The sequence below is a fragment of the Helicoverpa zea genome, chromosome 19 (assembly GCF_022581195.2).
Source record: "Helicoverpa zea isolate HzStark_Cry1AcR chromosome 19, ilHelZeax1.1, whole genome shotgun sequence".
Classification (NCBI taxonomy): Eukaryota; Metazoa; Arthropoda; class Insecta; order Lepidoptera; family Noctuidae; genus Helicoverpa; species Helicoverpa zea.
In genome coordinates, this window is record NC_061470.1 from 8,331,599 (window position 1) to 8,354,414 (window position 22,816).

Sequence of the window (22,816 nt, forward strand, 5' to 3'; positions counted from 1 at the left end):
GCTGTAGCTAATAAGGTGAAACTTTAATATACTCATCAGTCTATCATTTGCTCAGTATCCATAATCATTCTCTCTAGTCTATAACTGAGTTGGATATTAAAATGTTTGTCATATGTACTCAATTATGATAATGACCTAAGAATAAAACATTTTCAAGGAATTTGAATGAATAAAATATATTTTACTAGCACAGCACGTTGTGTTGTGACTTTATAATTTTATAATCTGTAACGAATCTTGAAATTGACATCGCTAGAGGGCGTTCTTGTAGTCGTTAAAAATGTTGGTCGGAATCTGTCGAAAATGATGAATCCGTTTTTGCAAATTGTTAAAACTTTCATTATGTTGTAGTTAAATTACTTAACATGATTCTATTTAGTAGCTAGTAAGTGGAAAAGACATTTTGTCAAGGAAAAGAGTGATTTAGGTGTGCGAAAGTCATACGACTTGTGTCATCTGACTGCTCTTCCTTCAAGATGGCTCCTCCGCCGGAGTATGATAAGGAACCGAAAGCTCCGGATAAAAGTGCAACAAATATTTCCACTGAAGATTCAAAACTTCTACATAATTTGGTAAACGACCAGCACACAAATTCAGACCACAAACCTATAAATACGGTTGCAGCCGTTGAAGTTGAGGTAAGTCGATCTCTGCCATTTTTTGGTTTTAATTTGTGCTAAGTAGGACCATAGTTGTCGTCAATAATAAATTTATATAAAGTGTTATTTGATGCTGCAAATGTTTCTGCTTAAATACTGTATTCGGTCGGAAAATAATAGTTTTAAACAGTGTGTTTTGTAATAAAGTAGGTAGGTGAAAATGGCGAAGGATAACAGTTCTGTCAAAAATTATAATTAATTTACTTTATCTGGTGTACGGTAAGCATGAGTATGCAATTTAACTTAGTTTTTACACCTGAAATCATCACATCTATAGGATCTGTGAGTTTCCAAACAGTAACTTTATTGCTTGATGAAATAAATCACTTTGAATGAAGTAATGTAAATAAGTATTCAAGGATATTTTGCAAGAAGTCAACACAATTCCTTTTATGAGCAAAAGAGCAATATTATAGTGAAGGATAACTTTGTCTTTTATCTACTGGCTAATTCTATTGGAAAATTGATTCCATATCAATATAATTAGACTATAATGAGATGTTAAAAGTTATCTTGATATGCATATTCTTAGTTGAATGAATAAATTATTCATATGAAATTCAATTCATGATTTTGTATGAAACATACACAACATTGTGAAATATCATATAAATGACTTAACAAAAAACCCTGCAATAAAGCACTTCAGTGTAACAAAAGGTCAGATTTTTTTTGTGATATAAAAGATATTCGAAAATAATAATTTCTTATTTATTAAAAACAAGGGTAAGTTTCTATTACAATTATCCTAAAAAATCATTGATTTTAGTAACTCTGTTCTTTTGAAACTGTGTAATATGTAGTTAATAACTCATTAACTCATACTATTGATTGATTTGTGCAAGTGCCAGATATCTCCAGCTGAAATTATTTTTTGCAATTTTGTTAGCATGTTTAATATGTTTTCAAAGTATCTTCAGATCTAATGTCTAATCTAATGGAGTAAGGAGGTCTGATATGTTTACTCAAAATCAAATTGATCGAAGAGGATGATGCCATCTAATATTGTGAAGAGGAAACTGTTTATTTGTAAAGGCTCCAAAGCTACCAAAGCCATTAGAAAAATTCTTTCCCTATACCCAGACTACTCACAAGTAATTTATGCCCGTTTTCACCAACAATCTCTTAACGTTTCCCTAACTAAGTGTCACTTAGAATAAGGGCTCTCCTAATAATAAAGTTTATAAGAGTCACTTAAACTTTGGTTAAAACGAAAATCATATTAAGTGTTCCCTAAATGCTCTTACGCGATCCCTAAATTTAGGTATTTCTTGGTGAAAATCAGCATTAGCCTACATTTTGTCTGGGTACAAGGAGAAGTTCTCCCAGGACGCTGGTGAATTTAAAAAACAACTAGGTGCAACAGAGATAATTCTATTATATTAAAGTTTTTAACTGCCATGACTTTGATATTAATAACATTGATACCTAAACTTATACAACATGATAAGTTATCATTAGAATGGTTATCACATACAAATTGTTATTGATTGGATTTTTAGGCAAAATGTTCTCATACATAAATGCAAGAAGAATTTAGTCATATTAAATCTTCCCTGGAACACAAAATTCTTCGGATCATGCCATCCAGATCATGCTTAGCTTTTTGTAGAAAAAACAATAGAAAATCAAAATCAACTTTTTCTCGCATATATCTGCACTGACTGATATGATATGACACTGACTTACCTAGGACCCACAAATTAAACTAAATTGTTCTTACAATTAGTTTAGTTTTTCACAACTAGTTTTGGTTAGCTAATGTCATGGATTACTTCATAGACATAGTCCACAACTTCCTCTCTACCTATTTTATTTCTTCTCTGATATTATGCACTCTCTAGGAATTTGTACTCTGACTCAGTACAATTTCCAAAGATGTAAAGATGACAGCCAATAAGCAAAAATATCGTGCTTTCCAAGTCATAGCGGAACTTGTTGGCATAGACGGGTCATGTGGTTGACGACTAAAATGATGGTTGATGGATAAACCATTGGTTTATCAACCCTCGCGTTTGTTACTTTGCAACTAGCAGATCTTTCTCCTTTTTTTTTCTGCATCTACTGTAGTTTTGTTGATGTTCACTGTTGGATGCAAATAATAAACTATTGATCAAAATAGACACCAGTGCTTGGATCTCAACAAATGGCATTGCCCTTTGCTAGATCTTTAAACGCATTTGGACCCCATTGGCAAAGGACGTTTCAATCTCAAATGGCCCAAAAATACTAAAGCATTCAATGTATCAGTTTATATTGCAGACAATAATCTAGCAATGCTGTCGGTACATTTACCTGAACAATAATCGGTAATTTGAGCTGATGAATCAACTGTGTCATTTTTTGTCGCAAGCTTACTTGTCGCTACAACAGATGGTTTACTGAAAAAGGCATTCAATATCTTATACAGTGCAGCCGTCTAATCATCTCGTCATATTTGGCATGATGAGGCATGATCAATATTTAAAATATAGTAATGCATTGTAATGTACGGACGAAACTCCAACATAAGATAAAAAAGAAAGTTTCAAGCATTGTACGGAGATTTTACAGTGTAGATAATTTTATTAACGTAAAAACTGAGCTCGTTTTGTGAGCGCTGTGGCGGTAGGTATAGCTCACCAGGCAACATATCGGCGACATTTCTCTAATCGCGTGCTTTTAGCTAGGTCACGTTTTCTCAGCATCATCTCAGAAGAGCTAAATGCGTGATTAGCGTTTTGATAGATTTTAAAATGTATAAAAGATATATTTATGACTTATGAGAAAGATGTCGCTTTTAACTGTAGGGTTAAAATCTGTGATAGATGTCTCATGGTCTCCTTCGCCAAAATGATTTTAGCATGAAACAACGAAAACCGGAGTCGGTTGGCAAATTATTTCGAGCAGAACTGTAAAGGTAGCCAGTGTGGTACGGATCGGTAACAATAGTGGCGACAGTCGGAGCCGGTGTAGGTTTACGCGGTGCGGCCTGGCCGTGTAACGGAAGCTCGGGCACCGCATTGTTGCCCCGTCACGGCGGGCGCCGCCGCAGACGCGCATTCTCACCACAAATCTTATATCTCCTTGTATTTTGATTATACTCGCGGTTGATAACGATAATTGTTATTTATGCAAGTTATACGAGTGACTAGGCAAATTTTACAGCTTAGTATTTACCATAATGAGGTTTAATTCATAACTGCGTCCGTCTGTGTCTGGCGACACTTAAATGTGGTGGATTTCGCATTTCCTCTTCTTCATCCCAAGCTCTTTTATTCGTCGACAGCTAATTGTCTTTGTGCTGAAATTATGAAGCAGTGATTAGAGGAAAGCTTAAATCATTTTATGTCGACGATGCCTATTGACCTAGATGACTCCTATCATGCTAAGGAGTAATAACACTTCTTTAGTCTGAAACGAAACTCTCACTTAAACAATATCCCGTTCAAGTTACGGTACGTTATAGATTAAATTAATTCAAGAAACCAATCAAAAAAACTTCAAGGCCTACTTATTGTAACTTTGTTGTGGCATTCTGTGCTATCAAGATTGTTTGTTTTGACGGCAATCGAGATGCGAACGAGTGATCATATCGACGTTTAATCTCATTTCGCAGTCTTTAGAACTGGTCGATCAGCCAGTGCAGTGTGCTGACTCAATCAATAACATTAGGCCACCGATAATCGCACCTGATTCCGAGGCCTCAATGCCCAGGATAAGTTTTGTACCCTTGAACGATTTGCAAAAGCGCCTCGTTAGAATGTAACTGTACATTCCTGTAAATAAAAGGATTGTTCAGGAGAGGTTGTATTTTCAGAACGTGGATAAAATAATATATTTTATAACTTAGGACAGTAATGTATACCGGATTGCCTACTAGAATTATTAACTCAATATATCACTAGTGTCATACTTTTTTCCGCTCCATATTTTTAGTTTCCTTACGGGCGATGATTATGGCTTTTTACTATAAGGAAAGGAAGTGTAGCGCAGTACGTATGGTTGTAATTTCCCGTAGCTTGCAAATATACCGGCCGAAGAATTAGGCGCACGGTAAGATTTTTCGGTCCTTCAAATATTACGCCACGTGTCACACTGGAGCACTTCCACATCCCAATTACGCTAACTTTGACCCCTCTGTGCTTGTTAAATCTGAAGATAGACATCACAGAGCAGACATTTTGGCAAAGCAATAGCTTTTCAATTTCAACTACCTTTGCAGATTTTTGTAGGTTTCTTTCATCTACGTCTACAATAAAGAACAGTGAAAAGGCCCTAAAGGCTTTGTATGAAATTACAAGTTTCATTAGCAAGTATTGGCCAACTGCCTCGACCGACTGTATCACGGAATCTCGAAGTTCAAAATGCCGAAGTACTGAAGCCATAAAGTACACAAGATCGATGCACGTGACTTAGAATGTACGCTACATCGAAGTACTGAATTGCGAATGTTCATGATACCGATGTACGGAATATCGAAAGTTTGTTATAGCGAAGTACGTGATTGCGATTGTTCTGAATCCCGATGTACGGAATATCGAAAGTTTGTGATACCGAAGTACCTAATATCGAAGGGTTTAAAATCACGGTATCTGCGGTAATTGGTAATATCAACCGGAAATGCTTTAAATATCGTATTTTGATCAATTTCCAGTAAAAAATGCATTGCTTTAATGTACTTGTGTTAAATCTACGAGATCTTATGTTGTTATTCCACGACTTTGTTTTCGATTTCTGTCGTGGTTCACATTTATTCATCATTATTTGCCGAGCCTTTCCCAACAACCACCCACCCACCTAACATTGTATTGAGGTCTGCATTATATATTATATACACTTTTTGTTTTCAGCATTGTATTGGGGCCAGGGGAGCATCAATGTTTTACAAGGAGCGACAACATAAGATCTCGTAGACCGACCCCAACATTGTTGTTGGGGAAAGGCTAGGCTCAATATAATGCAGACCTCAATACAATGTTAGGTGGGTGGGTGGTTGTTGGGAAAGGCTCGGCAAATAATGATGAATAAATGTGAACCACGACAGAAATCGAAAACAAAGTCGTGGAATAACAACATAAGATCTCGTAGATTTAACACAAGTACATTAAAGCAATGCATTTTTTACTGGAAATTGATCAAAATACGATATTTAAAGCATTTCCGGTTGATATTACCAATTACCGCAGATACCGTGATTTTAAACCCTTCGATATTAGGTACTTCGGTATCACAAACTTTCGATATTCCGTACATCGGGATTCAGAACAATCGCAATCACGTACTTCGCTATAACAAACTTTCGATATTCCGTACATCGGTATCATGAACATTCGCAATTCAGTACTTCGATGTAGCGTACATTCTAAGTCACGTGCATCGATCTTGTGTACTTTATGGCTTCAGTACTTCGGCATTTTGAACTTCGAGATTCCGTGATACAGTCGCCTCGACCACACATTCTAGATTAACACGTGTCCTATTTTGTGGGCTTAGTCGCGGTTTACTTTGCGGGTTTCGGTCACTTTTCCTAAAGTATTATTGTCTTATGGACCTTTTCTGTTTTGAATAAAGATATTCATGAACGATATTAAAACAAGTTTTTTTTGTTATGAATAATTTTTTGAGAAAACAACCACGTTCCAATGTAGGCTCGTTACGTAAATAGTTTTGATATTTAATAGCCTTTTATGCATGACCTTTTAAGTATTCCCACGATTTTTATTAAAATTAAAGCCAAAGTCGTTGGATAACTTAATTTGAAAGGTTTACTTTGTTCAGAATTGAGATGAACGTCGGAAGGGATGTGAGGTTACGTGTCTGCATAGAATTAGAATGAGTATGTAAGAGGAAGTCTGAAAGTAGCGTCGGTGACTGGGAACTCGTGTTGAAATTGTTTGTCATGGTATGGGCATACCATGCGGAGGAGTGTAGAAAATATGCAGCGAATTGGAAATAATTTATTTCAAGCACAAGTACATGGAAGAAAAGTCCAAAGATATAACGTTTTAGGGCTATGGGGAAACCAACAATCTTCACAGTAATGTTGACATGGGTAGAAAGAGGTGAGCAACGTGATGATGGACGAAGATAAATTATAGTTTGTTTAAGTTTACCTGGTAGTTACAGCAACCCACAATTTCTGGTGAAGCTCGTATCTGTAATTAAATGTAAGGAAGATATGTACATGGAAAAATAAGTTCCTAATTCCTGCAGGACCTTTCGCAATGCTAGTCTAAGACGTATTTTTGTATCTATGCTGTACTTACTGAAATCGGAAAATGTTTGGCACTGATCCAATACTGCAGGTTAGCTTTTGTGTGCTCCATTTTTTCCAGCCGCGGCAACTTAACGCTATTTTGCTAATGAGTCACGAGACACGTTTGTATTCATAATTGCGGTCAGACAATACACTACGCGTACTTATGTTACTTTATTTTAATTACAATTTCACCTAATTTAGTTTTGATTATGAAGATTATCTCTGTATAGCTTTTTTAAGTTTTCCTAGAATTTCTTACGATTTTAGAAGAACTTAATTCTACCCTCCTTTAAGCTGTGTGTGTCAGGAACAAGTATAAATTCAATCTCATTGTTCTGCGTATACGAAAGCTTTTCTTTAAGAACTTAAAGTTACTCCTAACCAAGTAAATTTAGCGCAACAAGTGATTTGTGACGGCGAATAAAAAGTATATCGGCAAAGTTACGAGGGACGAATATCGTTAGTCCGAGGGACAAGGGCGCGCCATCGATCTTCCATCGGCCGGTCCTGGCCCGACCATGACCTCTCCGGGAAGCCCCGTGTAGCTGCCTGTGGGACGCACAGATTTCATGACGTCAACGCTTTCCTCATCCCCCTGCGGCCTGCGATAGACAATTGTTTGTTTATAAAATTGCAGGTTATTGCCAATCGATTGGTCTAGGTAATGTCACCTACATTTACTAACTGAGACTGAGCGCTTACCTTGTCTATTTATTTCGGTATCTACGATTAACAATGTAATCAGTAACTGTTTTACCTATAAGTTTGACCAAAGGCTTATCGACCGATTTGTATGTAGGTCTTGTCTGCTTCCTAGAACTTTCTTAGACATAGCTTCTATCTCGTTCGTTTGTTTTATCCTTGATTAATCGATACGTATTCCGGATTTCTTGTTAAAAACTTGTTATCTACACTTCGCAACAGATACTTTAATATGCGTACTAGGGAATGCAATCCCGACTCGAGATTGCAAATTCGGGATCCCGCGGGATTAGAAATATCAATCCCGCGGGATCCCGGAATTTTCGGCATCCCGTCTAATTAAAAAAAAAAATGAATTCAGATGACTGAAAAGGCTAATAACTGCGTGTTTGTGATAGTGAGGTTAATTAAAATAACATATTACTCGAAAGAAAATAAAAACCTTTATTCTTTAATCTTACCAACTAAATAATAATCAGGTTGTAAGGAAATTAACGTAGGTAAATTAGGTAATCAAAACAATAAGCTTATTTCAAGGGAATTAGGAAAAAGAGTGATTTTGAGAATGACTCCTTAAAAAACAAAGGGTATTAATAGTTTAATCTGCTAAACGGCATCTAATGTCCGTTGCAATGTACCCCGCTGCTGAGAATGCCCTCTCCGACTCAACGCTGGTTGGCAACAGCGTGGCGAAGCAATTATATGCAAACTGCAAAAATCGCCCCCTTGTGCCTCCACACTCAAGCAAATCCATTTCTTTTTTAATGGTAGATTCTAATTTGTCTAAGCTCGTGGACGTATATATACGTGCAAAAGGACTTGGTTGTGTGTGTGTTGCGTCGCTGACCACTGCCGCCCAATCCCGTCAATCTCGAACGGGATCTCGTCATATGATGCGTCGGGATTGATCCCGAAAAATTACACGAGATCTCGCGAGATCGGGATCCCCCGGGATCGGGATTGCATTCCCTAATGCGTACAGTGTAGCAGGTTATCAAAATGGATTGTTTGTTAACCTACCCTCAACTACAAATACATTGAAATCGCTCATCATTAATGATTCAACTGAGCTTCGGATACCGGTAACAATGTAATACGCCAAGACCAGACAGTGTGTCTCGTAATGTTAACAGAATTTTGGCAATTTTCCATAATATATCAGTGTAATTTTCTGGGCCAATATTATTCATATAGACAGATGTTCAATAAAATTGGGGTATTCAGCTAATGTGCTTAAATTACACAAAGTTACACCTTTTTATGACACTCATTAAGTATTTGACATAGTTTGGTCTGTTCCGAGTTGCGGTGAAAATGGAATCGCTCAGTTGTATCATTTGGAGTTTCATTAATACTGATGTGATGTAAAACCACGAAACCAGCTCGCCATTAAGTTAATTAGTGTTTAGAAATACGGCGGCCCCGTGACTTGTAAGTGGCGTGACTATCGTGTCTGGCTGATGTACCGATGTGAATAATAAATCGCCAACGCCTGAGCCTTCATTTTAGTGCATTCAGCATCACACTGACAATTGACGTGAATAATATATTATTTTTACCGTAGTATCATTGCTGCATCAAGTAGTTCCAACGTGATTTTTTTGTTTTTAGATGTTGCAGTACAGTACACGTGTCAAAGGAAATTATTTATTGCATATAAAGGAAATCATATATTCCACTTCTAAGAAGTTTCTTTTATCTCTAGTCCTAAATACTTTTTGAAAAAAATTTTTTGGTCATATTTTTGATCAATAAGTATGCAAAACATAATTAAGAGATATGTAAAAATCTATATCGCTTCTAAAAACAGAAACCGGTCTTCAATCAGCTTGTAATTAAGTTGTTTTTTTTACATAAAAGTGATTTATTATTGACGACACCATAATTTCTTTCACGTTTCCATTGTCATGTCTTGAAATATTTATGAGAAGAGATGTTTTATTTGTTCACAGAATAACAAACATGTAGAGACTTTGGACGATGGGCAATTACGAGCGTTGTTGGACGAGGCTATCACATACAAATGTCCTAAAGACCGAGAGGGTAAAAGCAGTCTATTTAAGGTAAGTGCTAAAAATACTTTGTACACCACAGTATGCTTGCTTACTTGCAGGTTTCATGAATTGTAGTGTTAGTTGCGTTAACTAAAACAGGGAAACGCCGTGTTTCCTATTTTTGATAAATAAGGATACTGTTACGGAATGGTCGGCATGACGGACCTTCCGCTATTGTAATCAGTGACTGTAAATGAAAAAGCGAGGCTAGAGACACCTGTTTAAGAAATTGACCTGTTTAAAATATACAGCTTATATTTTTGACAGTCAAACTTTACGTAGGATGTCGATAGTGGGATTGAAACTAATCCATCAGTTAAGATAGAGGGTTGATCAACTATACTCTATAAGATTTGGCTAAACGTGAGAACAACTTTTTGTAGCCCTTTAGAATAGAATAGAATAGAATAGATCTTTATTTGCATAGAAAATAGGTACATGATACAGTTGTTCTACATAGTGATTTAGTGCTCCTTATATTTTCTACCTTTAATAGGCATGCAAACAGTTTAAGTAGGTAATCAACATACATTTAGGCAATAATCATGATAGTATTAATACATTCGTCTACAGATTGCATGCGTTTAAAAATGTCAATATAAAATTAAATGAAAAAAAATAAAAAATATATGTCAAAATAAAAAACAGATACAGAGTTAATGTCAAGATTAATTAACTGTTACATTTACAATTATTATAAATTTAAAGAATACATTATTATTTCAAATTAGCTGAGGTTCTTGTCAGTCAAAAAATCGCAAATTGAATAATAACATTTATTAATTAATAAGTCTAACAATTTCTTTTTAAACAGTACAATAGTTTCTGTTTTTAACCTATCCGGTATTTTGTTAAATATTGTTGGGCCCATACATAAAAGACTTTTCCTTAATAAGGCAGTATCATATCTAATAACATGTAACTTGTTTTTATATTGTTTCCTTATTGGCCTAGTGCTGTTATCAGATACTTTAATAAATAGGTGCATATTAGATTTTACAAAAACTGCAGTTTCAAAGATAAATAATGATGGAAATGTTAGTATCTTTAGGGACTTAAACATAGGTACGCAGCTGTCTGTTACTTTTAAATTACACATTGCCCTTAAACAGCGTTTCTGAGATTTGAACACCTGCTCTCTCAGGCTACAATTTCCCCAAAATATGATGCCAAATCTTAGTACCGATGCGACCAAACCGTGATATGCTGTCAACCTTGTAGTCATGCTCACTTTTTTGGCTAGATTAAGTAATATATACGCTGCAACGCTTAGTTTATTGCATATGTTTTCTGCATGTGGCTTCCAAGTTAATTGGCTGTCTATAATTATGCCTAAGAATTTTGCAACTGTTACTTGGTCAACTTTTTGTTCGTTATATTCTAATTGTAACATGTCCGGTAGTATTCGTTGATAAAAATGCATGACATTAGTTTTAGATATATTTATTAATAGATTGTTTTGGTCAAGCCAGTGTATAATGTCCCTTAAAGCACTATTTATGTCATGTTCATAAGTATTTTTGTTTATACATTTAATCAAGGCGGTGCTATCGTCAGCAAACAAAACCATAGGATGTTCAATGTGGCGTGGCAAGTCATTAATGTATATCAAAAATAATAATGGTCCCAGCACACTACCCTGTGGTACGCCATACCTAATAATTCTCTCTTTGGACAAATATTTATTTTCACGCTTTGATTTCAAGCATATTTTAGAGATTTCTGTGTGCTGCTTACGGTTGCTGAGATAGGATTTTAAAAGTTTGAGTACGTTTCCTCGTATTCCTATTGCGCTAAGTTTATTAATTAAGGTTTCGTGATCAACACAGTCAAAAGCCCTCGTCATATCCGTAAAGATTGCGCATGTTGGTACTTTTTTATCTACATTTTGCATTATGACATTTAATAGGTCGTAAACCGCTATATTTATACCTTTGTTTTTTCGGAAACCCTTTTGCTCTGCACTTAGAATATTATATTTTGATAAAAAAGCATTTAATGAATTGTAGATAATTTTTTCGAAAACCTTAGAAAAAATTGGTATAAGTGCAATTGGCCTATAGTTTGCGATATCTTTCTTATCGTTTTTTTTTAAAAGCGGCTTTACAATGACTGTTTTCAAGCTATCCGGAAATACACCAGAGCTTATACATAAATTAAGTATGTGACTTAAATGTACTGCGATGTCCTCCGATACAAATTTAATAACCTTTGTAGCTATATTATCATATCCAGTACTATTTTTATTTTTTAAAGATTGTATTGCTCTCATAATGTCTTGTGGTGATACTGGATGCATAAAAATTGAATTTGGGTTATTTGTCAATTTTATCATATTATTAGTGTTCGGGGTGGTCGTCATATTGTTTTGAGTTTGGTCAATAAAATAATCATTAAATGCGTCGGCAATGTCAGTCGGATTAGTAATGTCGGTATTTTTATATCTAATTTGCGAAATGGGTTCGGTAATTCGGTGTTTATTATTTATAACTTGCCAAGCGGCTTTGGATTTATTACTCGAGGTTTCAATAAAATAATTATTTTGTGCTTTTTGCGTTAACTTGATAATTTTCCGAAATCTGCGTGAGTAGTTTCTAAAAATGTTTTTATTGGAATTCGATGGTTCAAGTCTATATCTCCATAATAAATGTCTTTGCTTTCTACTGCATATTCGAATGCCATTTGAAACCCATTGAACCGTTTTATTTGTTCTGACTGTTATCAATTTATGTGGAAAGCAAAGATCGTATAACCAGCGAAACTGTTCTAAAAAATGATCGTAAGCTTCATTAGCATTATCTGTTTGGTAGATGTCCGTAAAAAAGAGGCATTTCAGGTATTTTTTAAATCTAGTCATGTTTTCAACGGATAGATCTCGTTTTTTTATTCGCCAAGACTTAAGCCTATACGACTTTACTACTGTAACTTTTAATAGCTGAGCAGTGTGGTCGGACAATGCAAAGTCTAATACTTCTGACATACATTTCAATTGAGAACTGCGTGCAAAGTTATCTAGGCAAGTATTGCTGCTGAGTCTGGTTGGTTGTCGTAGCTCTAATTTAAGGTTGTAGCCCAGTAGAAAGCATTCAAAGTCCAGCGTCAAGTTATTTCTTTTTAGCGTGTCTATATTGAAGTCCCCACACATTACTATTTTCTTATCAGATTTGCTACACAGGCTTTTCAATACAATATCTAACTTTTCATAAAATACACTTAAATTACTCAATTTTGGTGGCCTATAAATGCATACAATTATTAAATTATGATTCGTCAGCTCTAGGCCACAACATTCAATAACATTAGGTATTGAATGACGTGAAATTCCCGAGAGCTCCTTGAATTCAAAACCGTTTTTAATAAAAATACATGACCCCCCTCGTTTCTGAGACGGCCTTGAATAAATTGCTCCTAACTTGTAATTTGTAAAATTCAATAGTTTTTCATGTCCGGCCATAACAAAGTGTTCTGTGATACAAATTATATCTACGTCCTTTTTTTTCTTAGATAATTCTTGAATGTGAACAGCAAGCATGTCAGATTTATTTAATAATCCAGCAATGTTCTGATGAAGAATATTTATACTATTATAGACGAAAAAAATCACTATTTTCAGACGAGTCAATAACATCAGAGTTAATTGGATAGTTTTTTAGACCAATAAGCAAGCGCTCGTAGATACTTTGAAAGATGCGTTTCGTGCCCTGTTTATTCACTTTGCCTGTATTATATGAATACATGTCTAAAGTGAGATCCCGGTTTGTGTCAAAGAAGTAAGCGTATTTATTGGTATCTATATCTAAGCAAAGTAAATTATTAAATGTTTCTACACGACAATTTTGTATAAGACCTCCTGTTACATACGTGGGACAACATATGATCACATTTGTGTGAGTAATTGTTTTCAGCGATTCTCTAGTAAATTTGACCAGTTCCATGTAGTTTCCAGCGCTTTTAAAATCCTTTTCTCCAATCATAATTATGCAGTAGTCGTCTATGGAAAGATTTTTGACTTTGTTAGTTATATTTGTCATCATTTCTCTTAATCCAATACCTGGTGATACGTAATGGCAATATTCAAACTGTTCTCGAAATGTATTTTCTATATTTTCTAAGGCGTCTAAGTAATTACAGTTGCTAATTATATGTAGTTTTCGCTTTATTACTTTTTTTGCTTTCTGAAAACCACTTAGGTGCATTTCTTTATTTGCTTCTCTCTTTTTATCATTATTATTGTTGACACACTTAGTCGTAAGCAATTGTTTAGGTGGAGTAGTATATATTTGTTTCTTTTTCTTCTTTCCTACTTCGTTTCTCGAAGGCGATGGCGATTTTATAGGGGATTCCGGACGGTTATATGGAGTACTACTGTTTGTTTGACTTTCTTTATTGTGCTTAATTATTTTGCTGTCTAGAAATTTATTTGGTGTTTCGTCTTTGTTCGTTTGTGTTTCTTTATTTTGCTTCATAATAACGTAATCAACACATGAATTATAACATTCTTCATGTGATAGACAAGTTGAAATGTTACTTTGCAGCAAAGATTTATTTTTGCGTGATGGTGTCATGCTTTTTTTCGCAGGCGTTAAGCATACTTTTTTGTATGTGTTGAGTTTCTTTAGCATATCTTGTATGTCACATTTTAGACGATAGTTTTCATTATTTAAATTTTCTATCTCCTGATGGGCGCTCTGTAATTGAATCTTGAGATTTTTATTTTGTTCTTTAATGTCACTAGAAACTATGTCACTGTTATCATGCAGGCTATCTGGAATACTCATCATTGTAGTGTCGAACATATGTTTATCATCTGTTAAGATAGTCAAATCTGTTAGTGAACTTGTCCTTCGTACATTACGATAAGTTATGTTTTCGTTCCCAGAATCCATGGTTAATTTTTACGTTTAGCGTCCTCTATCGAAACTATATTAATTCTAAATTCCGTTTAAAAACATTCACAAAAAGTGCTTCCGCCCGTGAGATTTGATCCTGCACTTTTCGCCGCACGATGTAAGTCGCTGTGCCGCTAGGCTACGGTAACATTAGTAGCCTAGTTGAAATGAGGTGTTAGATGGTTCATGTGCAGTTTTTAAATTAAACAAAACGGTTGGGAATGAGTCATCTCAAAGGAATTTTTTCCATTAACTAGCACTTGTCACTTGACACTTTTAAACGTTTTTTGTTTCTTTCCGTCGTGTTTTTAGTCACTATTTTTGTTTGAATTTTATTGAGAATCGTGCATCATCGCACCATAAATAGTTTATATTTGACAAATACACAGCCTATGCTGAAGATCACTGTTAGTTTAAGATTAGTTGTAAAAATTGTACATACGGTTTTTAATTGTTTATAACTTCACTTGTTGTTAATGTTCCATGTGGATAACAATGTCACACGTGTATTGGAGTGTCCTTTCACTATTTCACTTATTTTTGTCACTAAAAAACTACTTGTTTATTTATAAGAAATTTTTAATTACGGAGCTGTTGTTTGTATGGACGGCAGCGCCATCTAGTCCTTTGAGCTATCGAATTGCTGCCTTCAGAGGGGCAAAGTTAAACTACTATAATAATGTTCTGGCATATAGCAGAATCAGAAAACGGAACTTACTTTGCCATCTTGTATAATTAATATATGAGACTATTCAAGAAACAAACTATGATACTATGAGACTTATCTCCCCACTCAGACACATTTAAATGATTACTCAAGTCACTCCTTAGTGACGGAATGTCATACAAATCCTTCACTAAGGAATGGCTTAAGTAACCATTAAATGTATCTGAGTGGGGAGGTATATTTGTCGTGAACTGTAATAACAAAAAGAAATGATGTGTGTCAGGAATTGCTGGAAGAAGTGGAACAGGACGAGCAAGCGTGCGAGGCGGCGGCGCGGACGCTGAGCGGGTGCAGGGGCGCTCGACGCGGGGGCCGCGGGCGGCGCGCGCTGCCCCACTCCAACTCGCTGCAGGACCTGGTGGCAGCACTGGCCGCCGAGCCCGCGCCGCGACGCCACCATGTGCGCCACCACCCGCCCGCGCCCGCGCCAAGCAACGTGTCCGCGCGGGCCATACACGGCGGCAGCCTGCCCTCCGGCGTCGATACCTGTGAGTATTACTACCGATCTATATGTATGTAAGTTGTCCAATGTCTCTTCTGTGCCTGCGCATACGCTTGTGTATAGCTGTCCTGCGCAGCTGCCTGTTGTTGAGCAGCTGTAGTCGAAAATCTGCCTACATAACATTTTCATTAAGCTGACAGCGGCATTTTCATTAAACGATGCCGCGAGCGAAGGAGCTCAGTAGTTTTTTTGCTAACAAAGAGTAAATACTCTGAAATAGGTTAAACGTCATAATTCGTATTTACTGTAAATTGCTATGCAACGGTAGGAGCGACACGTGTTCCCAGTCATCGGTGACTTGCCTAGCTTTTGAATCATCTATGACTCTTCAATTTCTTGTTTCCTGTTTTTTATGTTGACGTGAGCTACTCATAATATATTTAAGTCTAAATATTAATTGGACTTTGCTAGGATGAGACAGTAATAGTTCACAGTAGAGAGTAAATGCACATTCGAACTTTGAAGAAAGCCTTTTTATATCATCATCTCCCGAGCCCTTTCCCAACTATGTTGGGGTTGGCGTCCGATCCAACCGGATGCGGCTGAGTACCACGGTTTTACAAGGAGCGACTGCGTATCTGACCTCCACAACCCAGTAACCCAGGCAAATGCTATGAGGTACCTATAATGTACCTATAATCCGGCTATGAGTTACCTATAATTCAAATGTTCCATATCGTATTTGTAGCGTCGTTGCTGAGCGAGGAGCCGGCTCGCGGCGCGGGCTACCTGGCCACGGTGCGCTGCGTCAACCCGCCGCCGCTCGCCGAGCGCCGCGTGTCCGCCAGCGATGCCAACACACCTGCTGAAATGGAGCTACTCAATAGGTAAGTGTGACTGGTCTTCTTTGACGGCCATTTTGACAAACTGTCGCCTTGTCATACAGTTGCCAGGTGTCAGTGGCAAGGGTACTACTAGGTTCCTGTCTGTGAGTTAAATGGTCCTGTGTAATTTCTTTTTCTGAAGACTACATAGGTATTGTATGTCTCATAATTTTCAGCAGCGGTTAAACCCTAGAGAATTGTATGTGGTACCTCAACAAAAAAAAAGTAATTATCTATACTAATATTATAAAGCTGAAGAGTTTGTTTGTTTGAACGCGCTAATTTCAGGAACTGCTAGTCCGATTTGAATAATTCTTTCGGTGTTAGATAGCCCATTTATCGAGGAAGGCTATAGGCTACTTTTTATCCGGGTTCGTGCAGAGGTTCCCACGGGATGCGGGTGAAACCGCTGGCAGAAGCTAGTGTACATATATAACTTTTTCCAAAAACATGAGCTTAGATTTCGGAACACATAAATAAATTACATACTTAACATTTCTCAGACGATTCTCCTTTGTAAATCGTCAATGTAAAGTGCGTCCATGACCTGCCACATGCGCTTGTCCACAGAAGAAGTAAGCCGATGTTCCCGATGACGTACACTGCGCGCGCGACGCTGGAGATCGGCAGCGGCAGCGTGTGCTCGGGCCGCGCGGTCACCACCACCACCGCGTCCAACCAGGTGCGTACCCCGCCGTCCCACAGGCCAGGCCCTCAAGCCATGCTCCTGAAAGCCTTGCGCCCCGGCAGACCCAGCGGTGGTGGCCAGTCTGATGACTCACTCCCAACTAATGCTACAACTAAACCGCGCGGCCCGAAACAACTCACGCTAAATAACAAACAGGACATTCATAACAGCAAATCAAGTCAAGTCACCAAAGGTTTGACAAAAGAGAAAAAGGAGAAAATTCCGGAAGATAATTCGCAGCTATGGGCTTACAATGTCGACAATTGGTATAAGACCTTACCGACTAACACCGAACCTCTGTTTAATCCGAAATTATTCGACAAACATAAACAGAATACTTGCCCTAAAGCAGTCGATGTTCCAACTAAATCTAAAACAATTGAGACTGACGTGGAAAGCAATTTTGTGTCACCTATGAATACAACTTTAACTGACCATGATAGAGTTGGACAATATACACCAATAAAAAATGCAAATGATGAGTTTTATGAAGGGAGGGTTGAAGAAAACTTCGTACATGACTATAACGAATGTGATATTAGATTAAGAAGAGAATATAGACAAAAAGTAGGTGATAGGTTAGTAAAACCGTCTCTATCAGACATTAATCCAAAGAACGTGAGGCGTATGACCATAGGTCGACCCCCACCGAATAATCCATACGCTTCTTTTAAAGAAGCTAATCTTGAAGATAATACTGTTAAAGTTAATAAAGAGAAGAATACTGCTAACATATCTACGACTCAAATTGATGGTGGATTCAATTCTAACACAAATGATGTCGATAGTAAAATAAATATTACTACAGACGATGTGCCTCCGTCAACTTCCAAGCAATTGTTAGATATATCTAAGGAAGGCTGTGATTCATCTGATGAAGAAGAAGATATTACATGGCTCACAAAACCAGTAACATCTGAAAATGAAAAGAGTACAGGCTTTGAAGTCGAAATGCAAGATGTCTCATCTAGTTCACAACGTTGTCTAAAACTAGATGAGTTGATTGAGTTCTTTCCTGAATATGTCGCAAAACATCAAAAGCTATTGGAATCCATAGGAAGTAATAGAGACGATAACTTTAATGTCACAACTCGTGAACATAAAGAAGAAACTACCCAATCTGTTGATGTGACAGAAAGTCTAACAGGTAATTTAAGTTCTGATATAGAACTATCTACTGTAGAAAAGTGTTCAGAACAATGTAGTGAAGAAGATAATAAAATAGAGGTTCACATAACTATACCAGGAGAAGAAGCTACCACGAAGAATGATCGTATTATCCTAGCTCAGCTTCCTAACAATGCTTATATTTTTTTAACATTACCTAAGCCTTTAGTTTCACCACTTAATACAAATGTTAACACTCCCGTCCAGTTGTTCGAAATTGAAAATAGTAATGATGTTAATAATTCTGTGTCCACAAGTAACAATAAACCGAAAGTTGTAAAGAAGAAAAAACAAAAGACGTCCCCAGAACACCCCGTCAGCACTGACTCGAAGAAAACTGCACTCGATAAAAATGTCCTTAAAGTACTATTGTTTGAAAGTCTTTTTAAAAACAATGTTAGTGAGAATTTGTCGCACACTGCGGGGGTGTCAGCTATCGCCGACAAAGAGGTAGGACTCCCACTGCAGTTACAGTTCTCTCCAAACTTAATGGCGGCTTGCAACTAACGTCTGAGAACAAGTGGCTCTTACCCCTCGCATCCACCGGCAGCCCACTGATATCTAAAAATGGTTTCTGCGCAGACTCTCGGGATGTTGCGAGCCGCCATTAGTTTGGCATGAACAATACAAATATTTAGCAGAGCTCTGATTCGCTTAGGTTCCACTAATGCGTATTTGTTTCTGCAGGTCGATTCCGCTATATCGTTTAGTTGCATCACAACACCGGAGGTTGTGTCCAGTTGCAACACGACATCGTCTACGGCGCAGTCGGCGGTCGCCGTCGATCCTAAGGTGACATTACATAGTCCCGATCGGTGTTCATTTCGCTTTTCTTGTTTTCAATGCACCATTTCCAGGCTTGTTGAACATTTATTTGCTAATTAATGTTTTGATTTCTAATCATTTCATCCCTTCACAGCATTAATTTATTAATTTTCGATCCATGCCTGTAATTGTCGTGTAGTTTTTAGTTTTTAATGGTACAATGGGCTATATTTTTGTATATAATAAAATAATAAGCGACAGGTGACCGGGCAATCGCGGTGTGACAAACGTGCGGGCCATGGGACGACCCCGCAAACCCGCATGTTACTAGCGCCATCTTAGTCCTGCATGAGTCTGCAATTCTGCATTATGCTATAGATATAGAGTAGAGCCTCGTTAAAAATTTTGTTGTCAAATGATAAAAGAAAAGAGAATGAATACTAGCAAGGCAATACAGGACTGAAAACTAGTAATAGTAAGAGTTGGTTTGATTTATTTTTACCATAATTGGTTGCATAATGAAAAGTCATTTTTGGTACATGATGCCACATCGATAAAAATTGTCATGTCGACCTGCTAAGTGCTCCACCAGCACTAAAGAGTGCTAATAGTTTAATACTTTAATACGGCACTGGTACAGGTGCTTGGTAAAATATATTTTACTAGCTGTTACCCGCGACTTCGTCTGGGCAATATAGAATTTCCAATTTTCCAATTTCGTTTATTTAATCGTTCATTGCTGAACCCCCGTAGGTGATAGCGTGATAATATATAGCCTATATGTTGAACCGGCCCCCAGGTAATAGTCATGCAAAATTTGATTTAAATCCATGCAGTACTTTTTGAGTTTATCCAGGACAAACATACAGACATACAGACAAAAATTCTAAAAACTACATATTTGGGTTCAGAATTGATTATGGATCACCCCCCAAGTATTCTTTAAAAAAAATATTCAATGTACAGTTTTGATTTTTTTATCATTTTATTATATGTATAGATAATTGCCTGGAAGTAACACACTGTGCACTTTTTGATCTACCCTACCACTATCGAATCTCTATGGCTTTAAGGTTGGCTGTAAGAGAACCCAATTCTGGGTTAAGCTCGCCGTTGTATATAAACTGTCTTGATTCTTTATATATGTTCGTTGTTAAGTGTGCAATAGTGAAGAAATAAATAAACAAATAATAGCTAGTCCAACAGACATAGTATTTCCATATCTATCATCACTCTTTTTCTAAAGTTCTTATTTCTTCTGTGCCTATGTAGTAGGATATTGGTACTAATTCATTTTACTACCGTGTGGGTATATTAACATGACTTGGTTTTAGGAACATTGACCTAATTTGCATTTTGTTCATGAAGCAGCCATGGTAAGACACTCCATAAACATACTTACAATTTACCTAAGCATTGTACTTCTTTTGTGTACGTTGTGGGAGTGATAGTAATGTATGTCCGTGTGCAGCCCCGCAGCGTCATCTCGAGCAGTTTCAACGGGCTGCCGCTGTCGCGACCCAGCTACGGCTCCACCGGCAACTCCGCTACAGACGACTACAAGGTTTTATTCACATACGTACAGAACATTGTTATCTAGCTTTAATTGATATACATTTTAACATACTTGAATAAAAAATATTCTTAACTTTGTTGTTCCAGAAGTCTCTAGATGAAAACGGCAACTCAGTACAAGGATTCAGTTCACCTCTTTCGGGATCTAGTCAACACAAAAAACCTCGGAGGAAAAAGTCTTCAAAGAACGAGACAGTTATCGACTGCCAACAGATCGACGGCTACCAAGGAGACAAGGACGTCAACGAGCTGCTCCGGTTCATCGAATCGAACGCGGACAACGGACGCGGCGCCAAGCTCGGCCGCGTCAAGCACAAGGACGACTCGGACGACAAGAGCGGCAAGAAGCGCTCCACCGAGCGTCGCAAGGACAAGGAGAACAAGCTCAAGCGAGCCTCCTCGCTCGAGGAGCTGTCCCGCACCAACATCGACGACCTCACCGACGCCGCGCCCGACTCCGCCGAGCGCCGCGAGCCCGCCAAGCCCGAGCGCCGCTCCTGGGGCGACGACGCGCTCTACGACCCCGACGCCGTCGCCGAGACCGACTTCCAGACCGTCACCAAGAAGCGCAAGCCGCGGCGCCGCGCCGACGAGCCGCCGCGCCGCGCCCGCGCCCCCTCCCCGCGCCCGCGCCGCGAGTCCGCGCCGCCCTCCGACCGCAGCAACGACTCCAACGACGACATGGACTCCGTGCACTCGCTGCCCGCCGCGCCGCCCGCGCCGCCCGCCGCCGCGCCGCCCGCGCCCGTCGCCTCCTACGCCGACATCGCGCGCACCCGCCACAACATCCCCGACCTCATCGAGTCCTGCAACTTCTACGCCGAGCCCGAGCCCGGCGCCGCCGCGCCCGCCGACGACGGCTACCCCGCGCTGGCCGCGCGCCGCCGCGACGCCAAGCCGCCGCCGCCGCGCCGCAAGGAGCGGCCGCCCGCCGCGCCGCGCCCGCCCGACTGCCCGGCGCCCGACGTGGTGGCCGACCGGCGCCCGCCCGTCATCCTGCTGGACGAGGCGGTGCGGCCGCGCGACATGGACGGCGTCACGTTCGGCTTCGACGTGAACGAGCAGCTGCTGAGCGGCGCGGCGCGGCGGCCGCGCTGCGACCTGGTGCGCGACGCGGCCGAGGCGGGCGTGGCGGTGCGCGCCGGCTGCCTGGCGCTGCGCTACGTGCCGCCCGCGCCGCCGCCCGACGCCGCGCCGCTGCTGCAGCTCGTGGACTACGTGGGCGCGGGTGAGTGTCGCCGGCCCCGCCTCGCTCTGCGCGCGGCTGCATACTGACCACTCTGTTGTGTTTCAGCTTGGGAGGACGTGGTGCGCTGCGGCGGCGGCAAGGTGCGCTACTTCAGCGAGTAGCGCCGCGCGCAGCCCCGCCCCGCGCCGCCCGCCCGCGCCCGCCGGCCCGGCCCGGGCCCGGCGCCGCCTCGCCCGCGCCCTACTCTCGCGGATGTACCACCTACGTCTAACTATTGCTTACTTTAGAAAACAAAAATAAACAGATAAGATATTGAATCTTCCGCGGTGCCCTCGAGACATGTGTATGACGATGCTAGTGTGTTATTGCATCGTTGACGGCCGAGCGTGGTGAAGTGTGACGTGACGGACTCGACAGAGTGATGCGGTGACGTCGGGTGTGAAGTGCGGCTGGCGATCGCACGGTGATGCGTCGGTGCAACTGATCAGTATCTCGTTTACTATCAAATATATGTGAAGTGATTACACTACTTAACCAGTGTCATCGCTGTGATTGAAATAAATTTAATTTCGCTTAAAAATATAAAATGTGGCAATAAGCATTTAACGGTTCAATTTTCACTTTAAAAATCTTTATTTGTTAAAATTAATTTAGAGGACTACGTAATTTAAGTTTGTGGTCTGGCGCGTGGACGATGCGGGATGAATGCAGTCGTGAACGTTACGAAATCATTGTATGCGTGAGGCTCACTATCGCTATAACATTTAAGGATATTTCACTAAACAATGCGTGTATATGATATTTGCATTTGCTGTAATTTAACATGTTGTTCTG

The 22,816-nt window shown here is 39.1% G+C and overlaps 1 protein-coding gene across 1 annotated transcript; it reads left to right on the plus strand.

Moving 5' to 3' along the window:
• The first annotated feature begins 249 nt into the window (after positions 1 to 249).
• On the plus strand, positions 250 to 22,279 carry LOC124639868. The gene is made up of 9 exons (XM_047177374.1): positions 250 to 638; positions 9,555 to 9,665; positions 15,496 to 15,760; positions 16,463 to 16,601; positions 17,169 to 18,903; positions 19,141 to 19,245; positions 20,690 to 20,782; positions 20,881 to 22,021; positions 22,088 to 22,279. Exons 1-9 carry the CDS (start codon positions 477 to 479, stop codon positions 22,141 to 22,143), a joined length of 3,807 nt encoding a protein of 1,268 aa, XP_047033330.1. The 5' UTR covers positions 250 to 476; the 3' UTR covers positions 22,144 to 22,279.
• Positions 22,280 to 22,816: the final 537 nt, after the last annotated feature.

What these genes read in the sequence shown, in the direction of transcription:
- LOC124639868 (XM_047177374.1), top strand. Translation starts at nt 477, where the DNA reads ATGGCTCCTCCGCCGGAGTATGATAAGGAACCGAAAGCTCCGGATAAA. An exon ending in GCCCTCCGGCGTCGATACCT is followed by an intron (nt 15,761 to 16,462) that starts GTGAGTATTACT and finishes TCGTATTTGTAG; the next exon opens with CGTCGTTGCTGAGCGAGGAG. An exon ending in CCGCTACAGACGACTACAAG is followed by an intron (nt 20,783 to 20,880) that starts GTTTTATTCACA and finishes TTGTTGTTCCAG; the next exon opens with AAGTCTCTAGATGAAAACGG.